A 20160-nucleotide genomic window follows, 5' to 3' on the forward strand; every position below is an offset into this window, starting at 1 on the left:
TATCTTTAGTTAATTGATCAGTATTAGAAGTGCGATCGGAAATAATCACTCTTTAAAAAGCATCAACTCATAAAAACTATAATTTTTACTGAATATGATTATTGTGTTTATGATTTGACTTTTCCTTTTTCAGCTGGTTCCTCTCTACTTGTCTTTTGAATGCAAAGTTAGGCTAAATGTATTTTTTTTTTAATGTTTGAAAAAAAATACCTGAAATCAAATTATGTGACCCCCCCCCCCCCCTTTTTTGGTTTGCATGTTTTGTGTCCTGTTTTTAAAACATTTTTTAAGTAGCCAAACTACATTGTGTAGTGACAACAAACAGACGTTGCAGCTTCATTTAATTTTCATATCATGTGATAATATGAAGGTCTTGAAGCGTTTTATCTTTTAGTACCTTTTTTTTTTAAATTTTATTTGGTCTTTGTAGAAGATGCTATGCTGTTCTGTAGTTGAATGTAATAAATAATTGCTAGTTTAAAAGAACAACAGCAGCAACAACAACAGCAATAATAATGATAATAATAATAATAATGATAATAATAATAATAATAATAATAATAATAATAATAATAATAATAATAATAATAAATCCACAAGCAAAGTAACAAACAAAAACCAAACAATAAAGAATCAATTACTCTGGTTTTGTATCAGTCTTTATTTCAAACATGTAAAAACAAAAACAGGAAAGAAAAGAAAAGAAAAAAACAGAAAAAGGCAAGATGTTTATAAGGTGGTTCAGTAGCTGCTGGTTCTTGTCTTTTAATCTGATGAAGCTAGTCTAGACACTTTACCAACATTCCATCAATCTGTAATCATGAAGTGTATTTTATCTTGAAAGTTCGTCCCCGGAAGTCGTACCGCTCGTGCCGCTTTGCCGCTTGACGCTCCGCGTCGCGCAGACGGAGACGCAGACGCGGCAGCGACAACCCGGAGGTTTCCGGACGCGCGGCACGGCTCCGTACGGCTCGTGAGGAGGGAAGCAACGTCCCGCGGACCGCCGGAGCGCCACAGCCGGCCCCCCTCTCTCTCTGTCGGATTTATCCCGGACGCGCCCCCGCCGCAGCGGAGAACCGGAGAACCATGGCGGCGTTGGGAGCGGAGTCGGCTCGCCCCGCCGTCGGCTCCCAGCTCGCTCCGTCCCCGTCCATCCAGACCATCCAGACCCACAACCTGCCCCCGAACCGCGGCTTGGAGCGGGCGCTGGAGGAGGCGGCGGCCAGCGGCGTGCTCAACCTCAGCTGCCGCAAGCTGAAGGAGTTTCCCCGGACAGCCGCCAACCACGACCTGAGCGACACGGTGCACGCAGGTAAGGAGTAACGCGTTACTCTGCATCCCCCCCCCCCCGCGGGCATGTCCAGCTGCTGTCCGCGTGCACGTCCAGCTGCTGCTGCAGATGTTTCTGCACATGCAGGAAGGCCGTCGCTTCTCCAGCAGACACCGAACAGCGAGACTGGGCATCAGACCCGCCGGCTGGAAATCCCCAGCAGGCCGAGGGAGCTGAGTCAGTTTACTGCTGCTGCCCCGGCTCCGGGCGGTCTGCTGCCAGTTACCCCAGTCTGCTGCCAGTTACCCCGGTCTGCTGCCAGTTACCCCGGTCTGCTGCCAGTTACCCCAGTCTGCTGCCAGTTACCCCAGTCTACTGCCCCGGCTCCAGGCGGTCTGCTGCCAGTTACCTCAGTCTGCTGCCAGTTACCCCAGTCTGCTGCCAGTTACCCCAGTCTACTGCCCCGGCTCCAGGCGGTCTGCTGCCAGTTACCCCAGTCTGCATGTTTATTTACCTCGAGCAGTCTACATGTTTACTCCAAACAGTCTGCTGGGTTAGTTACCCCAGTCTACCGGTTTATTTACTCACAATAGTTGACATGTTTATTTACTCCAGTCTACCTGTTTATTTCCTCCAGACAGTCTGCATGTTTCATGCCCCACACTCTTGTCTACGTTGTTGTTTGTTGTTTTTGCTGTGTGTGGATCTCTTCTGGGAACATGCATTTGTGGGATGAGCAGCAGGTCTGGGTTGTCGGCCTTTCTGCGGGGAGTTTCGTTTTCTTGCTGCATAAAGAATCTGTAACCGTCTCACTCGTCGTTTGACCTTTGGCCACACTGAACTATCTGAGAAGTGACTCGGCAGACTGTCGTCAAGGATGAAACTGTGGTTCTTGAGCGTGGAGGAGAGTCTTTGGTCTTAGGTTGGCGGTGTGAGGGGTTCACAGATCCCCACTGCTTTAGCATCTGCAGACATCTGTGATAATCCTCTGAGTCAGGCCGCTCGACAAGTCTGCACCTTATCATCCACATTCTCAGTATCTGTATTGTGATTGTTTAGATACAAATGGCAAAAGACAGAATTTCAACGTACATAACCTGAGTATTAAGTGTTGGGAGAATCGCTGGGAGTTCTCGGTGAGCTGCAGAGCTTTTTTAGATCCATGAGAGCAGATTTCAGAGCTGGTTGAGAGGATTTGATGGATGGTCACAACATCACACACTAAAGATAAGATAGAAACACTTAATTAATCCCAGCGAGAAACCCCTTCAGCTACTCATGAACTACAGTTCCCACGATGCATTGCAGATTTGCAACGGCGTCAGACCACTAGATTACCATGTTTCTAAATCGGCCTTTAAAGGAATTTCCTCAAATAAGAACCGACGTGAGAAAAGGACCGGCCCCAAAAATAATGACGGAAGAGAGAAGTGAGCGCTGCCTGAAGGCTGCTGCTGCTGTGGAAACATGGATTCCACCTTCTCCTCGTATGCAGATGATAATGGAGTAAATGGAAGTGTTCACTGTGGTGAAGAAGAATGTTGCATTTAAACAAACGTTCTCAATCATAGTTGTTGTTAATCTACTCGGAGCGTTTTGGGTTTTCTTTGGACAACTGACTGGATTTGAACCGGGAATCGACACTATGTTGAGATTGTCAGCATTTTCAGTCGTAATTGTTTGTTGTTTTTGCAAAAATATCCTATTTTTCCTGCTTTAATAAATAGAAAAGCTTCAGTCAGCCTGTGTCAGCCTCCCCAAGTGAAACTGGGAGCTGGTTCCACATGAGAGGAGCCCGAAAGCTGAAAGCTCTGCCTCCTGTTCTGCTTTTAGAGAACCGAGGAACCTCCAGGAGCACGACCAGGTGTTACGGTACTTTAGGAAGACAGACGCCGGCATGGATTTCTGTGCTGAGGCGCAGACCGTCGTCTTTAAACTGCTCTCCCAGATAAAAGATCCTCAATCCATGCAGCTCATGTTTGTTTTGAAACGTGTACACACACACACACACACACACACACACATGCCCTGCCTCTATGGTTAGAGGAATGACTGAGCGGAGCAGCTAAGGAGGCTCGCTGACGCTCCGACTCCCTCCGACTTTTGTTTATGTCCACTAAAAAAGAAATGTGGCTTACATAACTGCAGCGATGGCGTTCAGAGACACACAGGCAGCAGTGTGAGGTCCGCCATGGAAACGTTCCTGTTTGATGCTGATTTCTGCTGTTTGCTCCACTGATCCCACAGCGTCCAGCTTGGTTTGCTGCCTCAGTGACGACGCTGTTGTTCTGCTATCAGGGCCGATATCTGGCCTCCAGTCCAGATCTCTCACAGCTCCTCGTCAGGACTCCTCTGATCTCCTTCTGGAGGTTCATGATACCGATAAGAAGTGTTTGGCATTTAATTTCCTCGTCTTTTGAACTCTGTGGAGTTATTTTTGGATCATCAGTTTTGACTTGAAGGCCTTTTAATCAGTGAAAAGCTCCGTTTGGTTTCAAGGGGCTGAGCTCGCAGAGCGACATCTCCTTTCTGTGCTCCACTTTGATTTCATTTCCTCTGCTCCTCGCCACATTTCTCTCTGGGTTTGAGAGCCAGAGTTGGATTTCCTGACAGTATCTCACCAAACTGTGGTTTCCATTTACCGTGAACGACCGGATTGATCGGGCCCCATTTGAATCTTGGTTGGCGTCAAGTCGTCGTTTCCCTGTTAATGAACAGCTTTTTGAAATGTCACTGTCCAAATGCTAAACTGTTCTGAAAGAAAACAAAAAGATGTGCATTTGTGTCAGCTTTTTCTGTAACAAAGCCTTCAAATGTTTAAGCCCCGCCCACTTCTCAATCAGCCATAAGTCGAGACATTAGCTCACCGCCTCTGTTTACCTTTAGTTAGCATTAGCATAGCTTCGCCACATACAGCGTGCTAACTGTAAACGAGTGAGTGAAACTTCTGGTACAGACGATCTGATTCTCGCTTCATCCGTTAGAAAATTGACAGATGATCCAGGTTTTTCTTGCAATCTGTAGTTCAGACCTGGAATTCCTGTTTGAGCCAAATTAAATTTAAATTTCAAGTTGTTTCAGCTACAGAGAAGAAATTCATTGGGTCCATTTCCAAAGCTCAGAACCGTCACATCCAGTCACACCCAGAGCTTCTCTGATGACTGCTTGTCTTCACAGCACGGTGAAAGATCCCCAGTGTGAGTCCGGCTTTAGGAGCTCTCCAGTGCTGAGTCTTCATGTTCTACCTGTGCATCAGTTTCTTTCAGTGTGTTTTGAATTTCACTGGTGACTGAAAATTGCCTGATTTACAAATACATATTTTGTTTATGTGCGTACGATTGATACGTTAAGTGAGTTAATTCATATCTTTGCTACTTTGACATTTCTCCAAGGAAGTAACCGTGATCGTTCTCTTGAATTAATTCTAATACATATATTACATTTAATACATATATTTAGTAAGTAGCCTTCTGACACACACACGCGCACACACACACACACACACACACACACACACACACACACACACACACACACACACGTTCATGAACATCTCCGTCTCACGGCAGCCGCTGATCGACCTCCATGAAATGAAGTGAGACGAGAGAGCAGAGCGACCAACACACACATCTTCAAACACACTGCGCTGGCCTGGTGTCGGCTCGGCTGCCACACAAGCCTCGACATGCAGCGCCACGCCAAGCGGAGCTGCTGGCTCTACGGCGGCGGCGGCGGGGGGGTGGGGGGGTGGGGTGGGGGTCGGGGGGGTGTTTGTCTTCTGCCGTCACGCTCCGAGCCGCTCTCCTCTGTCTCACTCGCTCTCTTTTAATACTTCATAACTTCTCGTGTTGGCGTCACGCAGCCCTGGATGGCGGCTCGTACCGAGGACGTCCCCACTGCCTCACACCTGTGAGCAACGACAAATCCCATGATGCATCTGTGCGACTCAGGCCCAGCTCTCACAACAACAACATTCCAGGTGAAAACACATCGTCGTCGTTTTGACGTTTCAGAAAAATTTCACGTTTACATGGCAATGTTGCAAAAATAAGACCCGTTACCACGGAAACGGAGAAGCTGTTTCCAGAACGTAGCGTTTTCAGTGACGGTTGTCAAGGAGACTCCGTCTTCAGAGACCGGCATGGCGTCAGCAGGCCTTCAGGATGATCTGAGCTAAACAGAGGGGAGGTGGGGGTGGAGCGCGTTATCTGGCCATCTCTGCTCGGAAGCGTTCCTGACACCGGCGTAGGCGGCGTGAGGCGAGCCTGAAATACCCCGGCGCCGGAGGAGCGCTTGCACCGAGACGCTCCCTCCACGGCAGGATTAATGAGGTGAAGCGACGCCGCGGGGCGGGGGGCGGAGGGAGCGCCGTGAGGGGAGTCACGCCAGAGCGATGCCATCACGGCCTGCGGCGAGACGGAAAACAAGGTGATTCTCCAAACACGGCCGACATCAGATGTGATGGTATCAACATCACCTGAAACGCCGAGGGGCGTGGCGCGAATCTGAACCGGCGTGCTGCTGATGGAGGGACGTTTTTACTCCAGGAGGTGATCCGTCTCCCTCTGATTAACCGTCTGACCAACCAGGATGTATTGATCAGCCAGCAGTGTGTTTTATACAAAGACTCAGAACCAACTGAGCCTGTTAAGAGAGGAGTTCACTTCAGTCCTGAATCTTCCAGAATACGAGGGGGTACCCAAAAAAAAACCGGAATTTGGTCAGAAAACAATATAATAACGAGTTCCGACTTCTGGCCGTCACATGTGCTGCAGGTAAGCCTCATGCACATCTGTGAGAAATTTGAGCTCCGAGAGTTACACTGAAGCCTGTCAGGAGCTATTTATAGCAACAGAGTGCAGAGGCAGTCTGCGATTTTTTCCAAAATGGCGACATTGACTAGGAAGCCAGAGCAGCGCGTAAACATTAAATTCTGCTTTTTGCTGGGAAAAAACAGCAGCAGAAACACTCACCTTGTTGCAGCAAGCCTACAAGGATGATGCTCTGGGGAAGAATCAGGTCCATGAGTGGTTCGGGTGGTTTAAAAAGGGCCAGATGTCCGCGCGTCAGGTGCGCTCAGCCGTGAAAACAATGCTGAGCTGCTTCTTGGCTGTCCAGGGTCTCGTCCACAGCGAGTCTGTCCCTCCAGGTCAGACTGTAAATCAGGACTACTACATGGAAGTCCTCAGACGGCTCCGTGAGGATGTGAGGAGGAAGCGGCCCGCGGAGTGGCGGAAGTGGAGCCGGTTGATCCACCACCACAGTGCGCCAGCGGACCCGGCGCTGCGCCTCACGCAGTTTCTGGCGAAGAATGAGATGAATCTCCTCTCCCATCCGCCTGATTCGCCAGATGAAGCCTCGAGTGACTTTTTCTTGTTCCCCAAGTGAAGAAAGAGCTGAAGGGACAGCGGTTTGCAGATGTGGAGGAGGTGACAGAAAAATCGCAGCCGGCAACAAATGGCACTTTACGCGCGGGTCTGACGACGCATTCGTGAAGTGGGAGACACGGCTGGAGCGCTGCATTAATGCAGATGGGGATTATTTTGAAGGCGACGGTGGTGTTTTATTTTGAAATGTCATAAATAAAAAGTTATAATCAAATTCCGGTTTTTTTTTGGGTACACCCTCGTATAGAGCATCTTCCTTCTCAAACTGACGTGATAATAGGCTTTTCCTGAACCACCACCAGATTAGATTGAGTTGTGTTTCGTCTTGTATAGTATATGAAAATATTTTTTACAGTTTTCGGTTTTTGTTTTGTTACTCTGTTTCCAGTTAAATGAAAGCAGTGGAATTCTGGGAAAACGTCTGGTTGATGATAAACCTCCGCCTGAGCTGCCCTGAGTTCAGCGTCTAGAAAGTCTTAATTTTCCCAGTGAAATAAATACTATAAAGGTATCAAATACGACTCGTCAGGTTCATGTGAGTGGAGGGAGTTTACACACATGAGGTATGATACACACCGAGTTTACCACCCTCACTTCCTGTGACACACACACACACACACACACACACACACACACACAGGAAGCAGTGGACTTCCAGGAATGTGTTGAGGGTGTTGTGTTAGAGGAGGAGTTTATCCGCTCAGTGTTCCTGCCACACCTGACTGCAATGACAGCTGACAAACACACACACACACACACACACACACACACACACACACACACACACACACACACACACACACTTTACAATACAACTGGAGAATCTCAACATTCATGTATTGTTGTAGACTATTTTGAATTGGTTAATTGACTAATTGATCTTTTAAATCAAAACACAGTCTCATGTTTTATGCAATTAAAAAAAACCTGCTAAAAAGTGTTAAAACTGACTGTATTGATTGGATTTGCAAACTTATACTTTAATAAAGTCTTGAGCAGGTGAAACTCTGATCTTTACTTTTTTGAAGTTTTCAATGATACTAAACAAAACATGTTTGCAAAACATGTTTTTAATCAGAAAAAGTGTAGAATTTTGTCATTTTTGGTTTGAAATGAACTGAAATAAGCTGAAAGAGCTTTTATCTGATAACTTACCGTATGGAACCCAACCACAGAAAGGGGAGATCTTCAGGGATGCTCCGAGACGCATGTCTGATATCAACCATCACTAAAACACCTCGACAAGGTTTCATAATCTGAATCATTTCAATTGACATCAGTAAAATAGTCTAAATCAGAAATTTCAAAATATGTCCTGACGACATTCTGACTAATCAGACTTATTGATCACAGACTCTGGAGTCGGTGGAAATGCTCCAAGTTAAACTGTAATGAAATGTTCAAATACTGGCACATAAACACACATAACGGGAACCAGAGGGAAATAAATATCGACTGTTAATAATGGAGCAGTTTTACTGATCGCACCGATGCCGATTTGTAAAAGAAAAGAAAAAAATATCGATGCTGGTATGTCGTCCATCCATTTAGAGCCTTAATGTTTTGAGTCTCACAATATATGAAGCTGTTGATGGAATAGAAGTAAATGAGAGGCTCGCATCAGACGTCCCTGAGCATGACCCTTGACCCCTATCAGCTCAACACTTCCTGGAAACCCTCTGCTGAAAACTGGATTTCTGTCCGTCTGTCACGTCTCACCTCCACCGTCCCGCCGGCGGCGGCGGCGGCGTGTCGAGGGTTTCTAAAGACGAGACTCCTTCATGAATCCTGGATGAAGCAGTTAATGGAGCAGATAATGGCTTCAGCGCCGAGGAGCGCCGGGGGGACGGAGTGGAGACGAGCAGACAGACTGGAGGACGAGTCCCGTCTGTGACGAGACCGACTTCACCGTAACACCGTGGACCAAGAAACACGGCGTCTTGGAGGTGTGTTGACACGACGACGGCGCTCGGAGACACAGAAGCGGGTTTTCCCTGCTTCCACGGGTTCCAGGGTTCGGTTGAGGAGTTCGAAGTGACAGTTGGAGAATAACTCCCCCGCGGGGGTCGGCCTCCAGCGGTTCAGCAGGCAGGGAGATCTTTGCCCTCTTGGACAGGAAGTAACCGGAGCGGCCGCCTCCTGAAACAATGAGTGGGGGAGCGGCCGCTTCCTGTGTGTGTTCTGCTGCGAGGCCGTCCTCGGCTCCGCCTCTCTGATCAGACGACCACGGGCCTCCTGGCTCGCTCCGGCGTCTCGGAGGCAGGTCAGCTCTCCGTCTGCAGGGATGGAGATCCTCATGTGATCAGATCCAAATGAACATTCAGCGTCCGAACTGTGGTCGCAGCGTCTCGTACGTTTGGACTATGTGGTCTTGTGCCAGAGGACAGGAGCTGATGGGTTTATTATTTCTTAGACATGCTTTTTAACTGTTTAATGTGTGAAATTAACCAGCGTCTACGTCTCTGATGAAGCTCTGATTCCAGCTACCAATGGATTATCTAATCAAATCGTCCATCTACAGGCTTGAAGGTGGTTTTAGCATTTTGATGCTAGTTATGCTAACTGCACGTGTTCACGCTGGGGAGAAAAATCCAAAATGTTATTCAGTAGAAACTTTCCAGTCCAGATGAAGGAGTCTTTTTCTGCTTATGAGCTGTTTGTGAGCAGATCCAGTGGATGTGATGTCTCGGGTCATGAACTCGACTCTCGGCTGATCCTGGATCTGCGACCTCTCCGTCAGACCGTCACACATGATGCCGACTTTTTCTTTCTTCGAGTTTTCCATCCTGATTGTTCCTGAGTGAGTCTCTTCCTGCTCCGCGGTCCTGCTCATATTCCAGACCGTCCCTCTGAACACGGTCGACGTGACGCCTGGCTCTGCGCTGGAGAACGTCTTCAAAGACTCTGCTGTCAGATCCGACCCTCCAACACGCCGCCGGGTTTCACTCATCGCGTTTTTGATCCGTGCCTGCAGCTGGTATTTTTAGCCTTTCTAGAAGCTTTGTCTTCTTTTGGCATCATCCGTCCCTCAGAAGCAGGAAGTGCTCTCGCTCCGTCCCTCATGGCGGAACGCTGCGTCTCCGGAAGATCCCACAGTTTGTCCAACATCTTCACCTCCGCCTCCGACCGCCCGGCAGGCTCTCCACTAGAGGTGTGCTGATACATCGATTATTAGATTAATCGTGATGCGACACATAATGATTCGATTACGATTCATAAATATTTAAAATCGATTATTTTTCATAATAACTAGACGCCAGGAGCACGGACGCCACTTGCGGAACCAAAGTATTGTTCCTGCGCACCATCCGGACATCTGTAGTGACGGACCGGTTAATATGGCGACAGCTAGCTCTTTAGCTACAGTAACAGAGTGTGAGATTCATTCTTCTGGATTAAAAGCTAGTGCTAAATGCCAACGCTGCTTTTGCTAAAGAGAAAATCATTCAAAGTTCTCGTCCACAACATATTCATCCAATAGATATTCGTCCATTTTACGCTACACTGGAACAAAAGCCACCGTGTAGCCTCATGTAGCCCCGGAAACAATGAGCCGTACTGCGCATGGCGCGGCGCCGTAAACAAAGCTTTCAGTTCAGAGGTAAACAAAACAACCAAAAAATTTTTCTCTGTAATATGCCTGAAAGAAGTCCAGAGGCGTTTGGCAGCATGACGATGTTTATTCCAAGAGCAGGGATCAGAAACATGCGTTAGCATCGGCAGTCGAAAAAACACGCACACAACAACACTGCAGCTCCCGTAGCTCCCGCTGACGTCCCACTACCGCCTAGACATATAGACATAGATATCTAGATGTAGGTGTCTAGATATGCTGAACGCCAAGTAGTAAATTCAAATTGAACATATATCTGCATATATGACATATCTGCTATTGTTTGCACTTAAGGGAGGTAACTGTTGATCTTTTGTCAACAGGGGCAGCCTTTTGTTGTATTGGCTCTTTAGGCCACAGCTACAGGCACAAAGTTTATGCCATGGTTGCTGATGGACCACTTGACATCAATAAAAAATACTTTTTTTGGATTTGAATTTGTTTGATTACTATGATTTATGTATACCGAGAAACAGCTGTACATTGTCTCAAAGTATGAAACAATGTACAGCTAACATTAAAATCTGTTCGGATAGTAAAAGGCTACAATCATACAATATTGCACGCCCCAGCTGCCGAACAGGACAAGGGGGAAAAAAAAAAAGATTTATGTATACCGAGAAACAGCTGTACATTGTTTCAAAGTATGAAGTGGGCACTAAGTGAGGGGGAAAAAATGCACAAAAAAATCATGATAATCGTTTTTATCATTAATATCGTGATAATCGTTGAATAATCGAATCGTAGCACCCTGAATCGTAATCGAATCGAATCGTGAGGTGCCTTAGATGGCACACCCCTACTCTCCACCCTGCTGTACACCTCCAGCCGCTGTCCTCCTGCAACACATCAGCACCTGATGCCATCAGCGTTCAGAAACTCCGAATCGAGGCCTGGGATGCTAACTGCATCGTTTTCAGTGTTTGTCGTCTCCGTGGAAACGGGCATCTTTTTTTTGTGGTTTCATATTGGCACAGCTTTCTTTCTGAAAACGATGTCCGATGTCCTCGGGCGGTTCAGCTCTGGGAGACACTGAACCTGTGGGATGATGAATGTCTCCAGTGAACAAAGAGCAGCTCCGGGTGTTTCTGCGGATTTGGGACGAACGTTTTCACATTTTCAGCCCGTCCTGACAGACGCCGAAACCTCCTGAATAAATAAACAGGCGCAGGCTCTCATCCCTCCAAATGTAGGCCAGATTCACCCCCAAAACACACACACACACACACACACACACACGCTTTCCATACCGCTCTCCTTCAGGCTTATCCTAATTCACCATGAAGCACATGCCAGCGTACATAAATGAGTGTTCACACACACACACACACACACACACACACACACACACACACACACACACTGATCTGATCCCATCCAGCCTGGTGTAAGGCCTGGGCGTTGCGTCTCACCTGCTCAGGTGTGTGTCTGATTCTCGCGTCGCTCTGCAGGGATTCAAACTGCATATTAATGAGTTTATTTTCAGACGGCGTGTTTAAAGTCTGCTGTTTCTTCTGTCGGTTTCTTTCATCAGGCTTTTTGTTTTTCACACACAGTTCCGGGTCCTTTAATAATTGCTTTGCTCGGTTTGTTGTGGTTGAGCTTGTAGTCCAGAGTCCTCGGACCTCATAAATTTCCACCCTGTCCCGTGAGCAGTTCCCGGGCCGCACTTTGGACCCACCGGCTGTAAAAGATGAAAATTCTGTTAGGGGGAAATTGAAGCCTCGATGAGTCATGTTGTTGTTGTTGTTGTTGTTGTTGTGAATGGCTATTTGATGAATTCCCAGCAGGCACTTGGTGCTCATCTGCCGCTGCGCTGCTCGACAGGAAGTGCTGGAGTTTAACTCCCACAAACAGAAGAACGCAGGAATTATGACAGAACACACAGAAGAGGCTCGAACTCTGACCCAAAGCCTCCAAAGACTGGGGACATTTCACTGAAGACGGATTCTACTGGAAGTGTTTCGACACGGCGAATAACCTCCGTTAGAGTCGCGGCCGACGCTCCACCGGACGCTCCACAGCCGAGTTCTCTCAGCATCAGTTTGATTTGTTCAGCGATGAAAACAAGACTGGAAATACAGAAACGATCAAAAGATTCCTAAATGATATACTGTATGTATTAGAAGAAACACACACACACACACACACACACACACACACACACCAGCAATGTGTGTGTTCTTTATGGCTCATGGTGTGTTTTGATGGGAGTGGGTGGTGTTTTGTGAGCATGGCATCTACTGCCACCCTGCCAGCGGCCACACACACACACACACACACACACACACACACACACACACACACAGTTTAGTGATGTGCTGACAGCAGTGAAAGATGTGGGTCAGTGGTGGAGGGGGGATTGTTGTTGAATTTGGTGTGTGTGTGTGTGTGTGTGTGTGTGTGTGTGTGTGTGTGTGTGTGTGTGTGTGTGTGTGTGTGTGTGTGTGTGTGTGTGTGTGTGCGCGCCTGGTGGGTTGCCAGTTTTGCCCCCTCTAATCCTGTTAACGTCTCTCCTCCAGCTCTCTTCCTCTCTTCACCTCCATGTTGTTTTTTTTAATCTTTACAGTAAATTCTAAATGAGTTTTTTCTTTCTTCATCATTTCTATTGATTTTTCTCCTGCTGGATCAAACTCCTCCTTCGCTTTCCTGACAGGAACACGTCCGTCTTTCTGTCGGTGATCAGCTGTTTTCTCGGCTCCACCTGATGTTGCATTCAGGACTTTTTCGTTTGTTGAACTCATGTTGTTCATTCATTATTGTACAATGTAAAGATGGTCATAAACGAAAAGAAATACAGCAGAAACATTCCGTTTTTCAGTCAGGAAAATCTGTTATTAGATTTTAAAAGCTAAAAAAGACAAAAGATGGATGAAGACTCATAAACCTTATAAACGTGGTGGTTCAGTTAGTGGGATTTTTTTTAACACATTTAATTTTTTTTTATTTTGAGTGTTCTCATTTCATAATGTGAGAATATAACTGCATTAAAGAACACTTTTATCTTCATTTAAAGGAGAAAATACAGTTCAGAAACAGTCTTCAGATTAAGGTTCAATCAGTTAGCACGAGTAAGTTATAAAGTAACTATTTTTAATTTTGATGTAAAAATTAATGTCAAAGTTTTCTATCACGAAAAATGTTTTCATTTCATCTTTGATAATGTGGCATTTTCATCTTTTGACATTGATTCAAAAGAAAAAAGAAAAGCCATAATATGGCAAAACAAATAAAACAAACAAACAAACAAAACTAAAATTGATGGAAAAACTGTTAAAATTGGAAACAATAGCACAAAATTATAGCTATGAATGATAATGAATCTAACATCACTTCTTAGTTAACAGAAAAGCTTTTTAGTCATTTTATTTTTTTTCTTTATTTCAGGTAATTAACATGTTTTGCAGCTGGAGACAAATTTTAGTTTTTTGAAACTTGCTAAAACGTCTGTTCTGAGAGTCCAGTTATCGAGTGGCCCACCAGCGTTTCCACTGTTTGTGACGTCGCCGTGGAAGCACAAATCTTCTGTTAAAGGACAACGTAGAACTGAAACGATGCCATTGAAGGATTCCTCTGAAAGCTGAGCGATGCACTCTGGGTAGAAATGGAACAAATCATGTTTACAGGACAAACATGGCACAAAAATGGTGACTCAGATGTTTCGTTTTTGTTTTTGTTCCAAACAGTAAAATATGTGAATCTGTGGTCGACTCGATGCTTCTCAACACGTCCTTACAGCTGGAAGTGGGACTTAAAGGATAGATTTCCACCGTCTGGGATCAGTTTGGGTCAGAAAACCTTCTCCACACATTAACTGCCTCAGATGAACATTAAATACAACATGAGTATCAAATTAATGAAGAAAAACATGTTTTGAGCCTGTAAATCCACCGTAGTGTTAATCCGTCTGCTGGTCACTGGGTCAGACAGAGAGATCCCCCGGCTTTATACACACACACACACACACGCACGCACGCACGCACGCACGCACGCACGCACGCACGCGCACACGCGCACGCACGCACGCACACACTCACACGCCCTAACACGCAGTGTTTTGATGTTTTATGGCAGCGGTTTTCAAAGTGTGAGGCGCACCTCCCCTGGGGGGCGCCAGAGGGTTTCAGGGGAGGCGCAGAGCGAGAGAAGAAGAAAATAAAACACCTTGAAAACCCCTTCTTTATGGGAATGATACTTTCATTCCAAAAATTTCCAGCACAAATAACTTCTCTAACAATGGTTGATTCTCTTTAGCTATAATCTGTAATCACTGCTGTACTGTTAGCTCCCCTGTTAGCTGTACTGTTAGCTGTACTTTAAGCTCCCCTGCTACGTCCACTGTTAGCTGCGTTATTAGTTCCAATGTTAGCTCTGCTATTAGCGCCACTGTTAGCTCCACTTTTCGCTCTGCAATCAGTTCCACTGTTAGCTCCGTTATTAGCTCCACTGTTAGTTTGACTGTTAGCTGAACTGTTAGCTGTACTGTTAGCTGAACTGTTAGCTGTACTGTTAGCTGTGCTTTTAGCTCCACTGTTAGTTCTACTTATTAGTTCTGTTGTTAGCTCTATTGTTAGCTCACCTGCAAGTTGACATCTGGATGTTTGAACCATGTTCTCGACATGTCGTTATGCTAGCATTTTAACAAGTTCGCACGGTCACTCATGATTTTTCCACTCTTATAGTTTCTTTCTTGTTTTTCTCCTGATATGCTCTCTTCCTGTACCACCTTTATTATCCGATGTCAGACTCTGTGTGTGTGTGTGTGTGTGTGTGTGTGTGTGTGTGTGTGTGTGTGTGTGTGTGTGTGTGTGTGTGTGTGTGTGTGTTTTAACATCAGACCTTTATGTCGTCCCAGTTTGCCTTCCAGGGAGGAAGAAGTGGGACAGACGGATGAAACGCTCCCGCTGCATCAGGAGTAAATTATGGAGGAACAAAGCAGACGCACTGATTCACTTTTTTTTTTCTTGTTGCTCTTTATTTTGGGAGAGGAGACTGAAACGCGAGCTGCTCGGAGAGCGTCCATGTTCCCAGCGAGAGGCAGAGTGGGCTGACGTGGGTGGACGGGCTCCGTTATGTAACGGGCAGCTCGTGTCGGTTGTTGTGGAGGTTTGGAGAGAAATGGAGCGAGGAAACGGAGCGGGGGTGGGGGTGGGGGTGGGGGTGGGGGGGTGAAACCTCCAAAACAAACTCACATTTCCTTCTTGGAGCGAGGAGGACTTTCTGCCTGTCAACAAACCCAGTGAAAAGAGCCTGCAGACCGATTCATCGGCCCGTCACTTTCTCTTGACCCGCAGTTCGATTCTGAGCTCGGAGGCCTTTCAGGTCCTGTTAACACCAGGCTGAAAGAGAAAAACAGAAATATTTCAGTGTTTATACAGCAACGGCACAAAGACTGAGAAAGAGCTAGCTTTCATGTTGAGCCATGATGCTATTTTCAAGTGAGACGCCAAAAGTTTAGGGTCTATTGAGCTTTATCACGATATCATCTTATCATTGTGTATCATGATATATCGCGATATTGTGATGTATCGCAATTTTCTCCATAGTTAACTGTAAACACTAAAAATGCAGAAAAACACAGTACAGGCAAACAGATGATTTTGATCATTCTGAGGGCAAACTGATCGTGAACGTCTCAAAGTGACTGCTCTACTGTTTCCCCTGAAAACCTCAATAAAGCAGCAGCTTCTACTAACTCACATCTCACCTGAAACGTGAGGGATTCAGTTCCCTGAGTCCACTCCAGTTATATATAAGGTTCCGATACTGTCGTCGTGCAAACGAGAAGAAACCCCGACACTCTCTGGAAAGGCTCGGCCTCCATCCCCACTTGACGATGGCGGTGCTGCTACTCCACGAGCATCACGACCAGAGAGAACCGTTGTTCTGCACATGCTCAGTAAATGGATAATACCAACAAAAACAAACATCTCCCACATCATTTTCAGTGTTTCTGCCGTTTCCATGGAAACGGACATGGTTTTCAGAACGTTGTGGTGTAAATGGGGTCTTTAGCCTGGTGTCTGGAGTGCTGGATGAATCTGGAGAACCTGAAAGCCTCTTGGAAGAACCACCAGGGCTCTGTAGGATCCACAGACCAGAGTGTGTCTGGTTCAGAGGAGGGTTTCTAAATGTCAGTCACTCCTGTCGTCAACAGAAAGACATTTTCCTTTGTGTGTGTGTGTGTGTGTGTGTGTCCTGCCTCAAATAGACCTTATAAAGCCAATTTTAAGTGGTTTCAATGGGCATTTGGTGAGGCTGTGGCAGATGGACACGGGTCGAGAAATAGGTCATGTGGGATTCCTGTGGGAGAACCAGACACATTCTCACACACACACAAACACACACACACACACACACACACACACACACACACTCACATAAGCACAGAGGCTATGTTTAGAACCGGGCAGAAAATATGCATCTTTTATTTATTTCTGTTGCCCCGAGATAAACGTGAACCCCACACACACACACACACACACACATACACACACTCACACTCCTGCGCAGCCGCTGATGCGCACAGCTTCACACACATGCTTATTTGCACACACGATGCGACTCTTGCATCCATGCACACAGTCGAACATGTCACCACGCTTCATTCACTCTTTCTCTCGCTGCAGGGATTTTTCACAGTGGGGGAGGGAGGAGAATCCCCCCACAGCGTAAAACACACACACACACCCCCACACACCCACACCCACACCCACACACACACACACACACACACACACACACACACACACACACACACACCCTGGTTGGGATTTCATCAATTCATATAGAGTCTGCATCCATTGCTTTATTCTAATATTTGTCTATTTTGGTTAAATTAACCTCCATTATTATTTTAAAATAAAATAATTCACAATTTTACACTCAACTTGTTATTTTCTAGATTTTTGATTACTGCACATGAGCAGTACTGTTGTTACACATTCTCTGTGTTTGCACAGGTAATTGGATAATAATACAGTAGTGTTTGTTCCGGTTCCAGCTGTTTACCGCACCGTCATCTGCGTCCGTGGAGAACCTTTCCTCCAAACATTCTCTCAGTCAACTTTAAACCTGAGCAGAGATGGTTTGAAGACGCTGGGATGTTTCCAACCGACTGTTCTGTGTGTGGCGGTGTTAGAGAACATCTACAGTTGGTTCTGGGTGTTGCTCTTGGATTGCGAGCAGTCCGTCAGTTGTTTCTGGATGTTGTTGTCCCTCCAGAGGCTGAAAGCTCCCAGCCGCAGTGAACCTAACACAGCAGATCTTCATCATCCTCATCAGCACAAACAGAGTCTGAGGCAGCAGGTTTTAACCTGGTTCTACTGCATCCAGCTGAGACTTACTGTGGAGTCAGCAAATGGCGAGGCCTCTTCCTCCTCCTCCTCCTCCTCCTCCTCCTCCTCCTCCTCCTCCTCCTCCTCCTCCTCCTCCTGCTGCTCCTCCTCCTCCTCCTCCTCCTCCTCCTCCTGCTGCTCCTCCTCCTCCTCCTCCTCCTCCTGCTGCTCCTCCTCCTCCTCCTACTCCTCCTCCTGCTGCTCCTCCTCCTCCTCCTCCTCCTCCTCCTCCTCCTCCTGCTGCTGCTCCTCCTCCTCCTCCTGCTGCTGCTCCTCCTCCTCCTGCTGCTCATCCTCCTCCTCCTCCTCTTCCTCCTCCTCCTCCTCCTGCTCTGTTTGGAACTGAAAGAAAAACATGAAAACAGTAATAAAGTTTGTGTATTTAATATACTTGGGATTGGATCAGTTTTGCATCTGTTGGATAGTGGAACGTTTTAACACCATCAGAAAATCTTTATTATGTTTTTAGTCACACTTTGTGTTTGATTCATTTCAAGAGGAAATGGCTTTTTTTTCCTTCCCTTGTGTATGTCTGCAGTTTCAGAAGTTTGACTTCTTTTTCATAATTTGTTCTTCTGTTTTTGTCCTTCTGGCTTCTTCGCTGTGACCACCAGGTATGATTAATCATGATTATCAATAAGTTTAAAAAAAATTTACTTATCAATTTAACAATTTTGGAGTCACTTTGATTCAGCAGACCTTGATGGCGGCCATGATATCGAGATGAACAGAAATAAAAGTTTTGTGCTTGTAGCTCCGTTCAGCTGCATCGTCCTTATTTTTCTCTCCCTTCTTTCCTCCTTCCCTTCCTTTAACCCCTCACTTCCTCTCTTTATTGTCGTCTCCAGATGTTGTGGTCAAACTGTTGAATGCTACTGTGTGTGTGTGTGTGTGTGTGTGTGTGTGTGTGTGTGTGTGTAAAACATGAAGCCTGTCATTACCCTGCAGCCCTGCAGCAGGGAGGAGGTGTAACTGGAGGATGCAGCTGCAGTACAAACACACACACATACACACATAGACACACACAGATACACACACTGTTCTTTCAGTAACGGGAGAGACTCCGTCCAGCGCCGTCAACCAATCAGAACGCAGAACTCCTGTTCTGAGTTCAGGTTCTCAGAGGCAGGTTTATGTCTCGTTCTAGATGTTCTCCAGTGAAAACAGAAAAACGTTTGGAGCGTTGCAGCGATTTGTTTATAAGACAACTTCACTCAGAGGCACTGAAAAACGTAGCTTTTTGAAAACCCTTCGTCTCCATGGAAACGGAGGAAAATAGAACTGATGTGAAACTCTGAGCTCAACGGCTCCTCAGCAACAGCAGCTCCAGCTAGTGGTCCGACACGCCGGCGGCATCGTTTTCAATGGAAACAGACGGCGTTTTTAAAAAGTTGCCATGTAAACGGGAAACATAACAGTTTCATATGAAATGTGGTGTAAACACTCCTCTCTGACAGCCTGACCCACACATTTAATGCTGATTTGGATTAAATCGAGGATTTATTATAAAAGCAGCTTTAAAGATGACAACAGAACATTCACATTTTTCAGAATTGGTTTCAGAAAATGGTGAAAAAGTGGAAAAATTGAGCAAGGATAGACCATTTTGTTTTAATCATTTAGCCATTTTTATTCTGCCATTTTCAGAATTTTTTTGTGCTATTAACCATTTATTCATAAGTTTTGAATATGTTTCTGTTCTCTGAAGCACGTTTGATCATTTTCACTTCCCTTTGGTCGTATATTTCTTTATCTGTCAGTCAAATCCAGCAGCACTGGAGGATGTTCTGCTGCTGTAGCGGCTTTCTCTTGTCAAACTGTGACATCTGGTGGCCCAACATGGAACAGACTGGATATTTTCTATAAAAGATTTTTTGAAAATCCCTTAAGCAGTGGAACGACTTTAAAAAGTGACTTATAGTCCAGAAAATAAGATGAATGTGCTGTCGGTTCCAATCATTTGTGTCTTAGGTTTATTTTCGGTATGTTTTACAGTATGAAGGAATCATATGTTTGAAAGAGTCGACAGCTAAATGGAACCGTGGTTGTTTGAAGGATTGAAGCTGTTGTGCTGTTCGATCACAGAGCTTTGTGTTCAGCTGTGGGCATCTAAACATTCTTCTGTCAGCCTCCACATTCCTGCAGTCTTTGTACAGAACCAGTCTTTGTACAGTAAACCAGTGAGAACCGCGGTAACCAGCTTCATCCTGCTTCATCCTGCTTCATCCTGCTTCAGCCTGCTTCAGCCTGCTTCATCCTGCTTCATCCTGCTTCATCCTGCTTCAGCCTGCTTCAGCCTGCTTCATCCTGCTTCAGCCTGCTTCATCCTGCTTCAGCCTGCTTCATCCTGCTTCATCCTGCTGGTCCACAACTGCTGTGAGACTACAGTCGGATCTGAATGTGGCTAACTGGGGACATGGAAAAACCCTCAGGTCTGCTTCACACCTCAACACTTTAAAAACAGACATGAGAGGAATCCATCGGGACCTTTTGATGATACGACCAGGGTGAAAGCAACAGAGGTCGTCTCAAGGTCGATAAGGGTTCGATGCT

At 46.1% G+C, this 20160-nt stretch overlaps 1 protein-coding gene across 3 annotated transcripts in view; it reads left to right on the forward strand.

The window, feature by feature from the left end:
- Positions 1–916: 916 nt before the first annotated feature.
- Positions 917–20160, forward strand: part of lrch1 (leucine-rich repeats and calponin homology (CH) domain containing 1) — a 51722-nt gene continuing 32478 nt past the window's right edge. For all 3 annotated transcript variants that reach the window (XM_030112061.1, XM_030112062.1, XM_030112060.1), the window contains exon 1: positions 917–1312. In XM_030112061.1, coding sequence (XP_029967921.1) covers positions 1087–1312 — 226 coding nt within the window. In that variant the 5' untranslated portion in view covers positions 917–1086. The remainder of the gene's footprint in view (positions 1313–20160) is intronic.

This window comes from Salarias fasciatus, chromosome 16 (genome assembly GCF_902148845.1).
Source record: "Salarias fasciatus chromosome 16, fSalaFa1.1, whole genome shotgun sequence".
NCBI lineage: Eukaryota > Metazoa > Chordata > Actinopteri > Blenniiformes > Blenniidae > Salarias > Salarias fasciatus.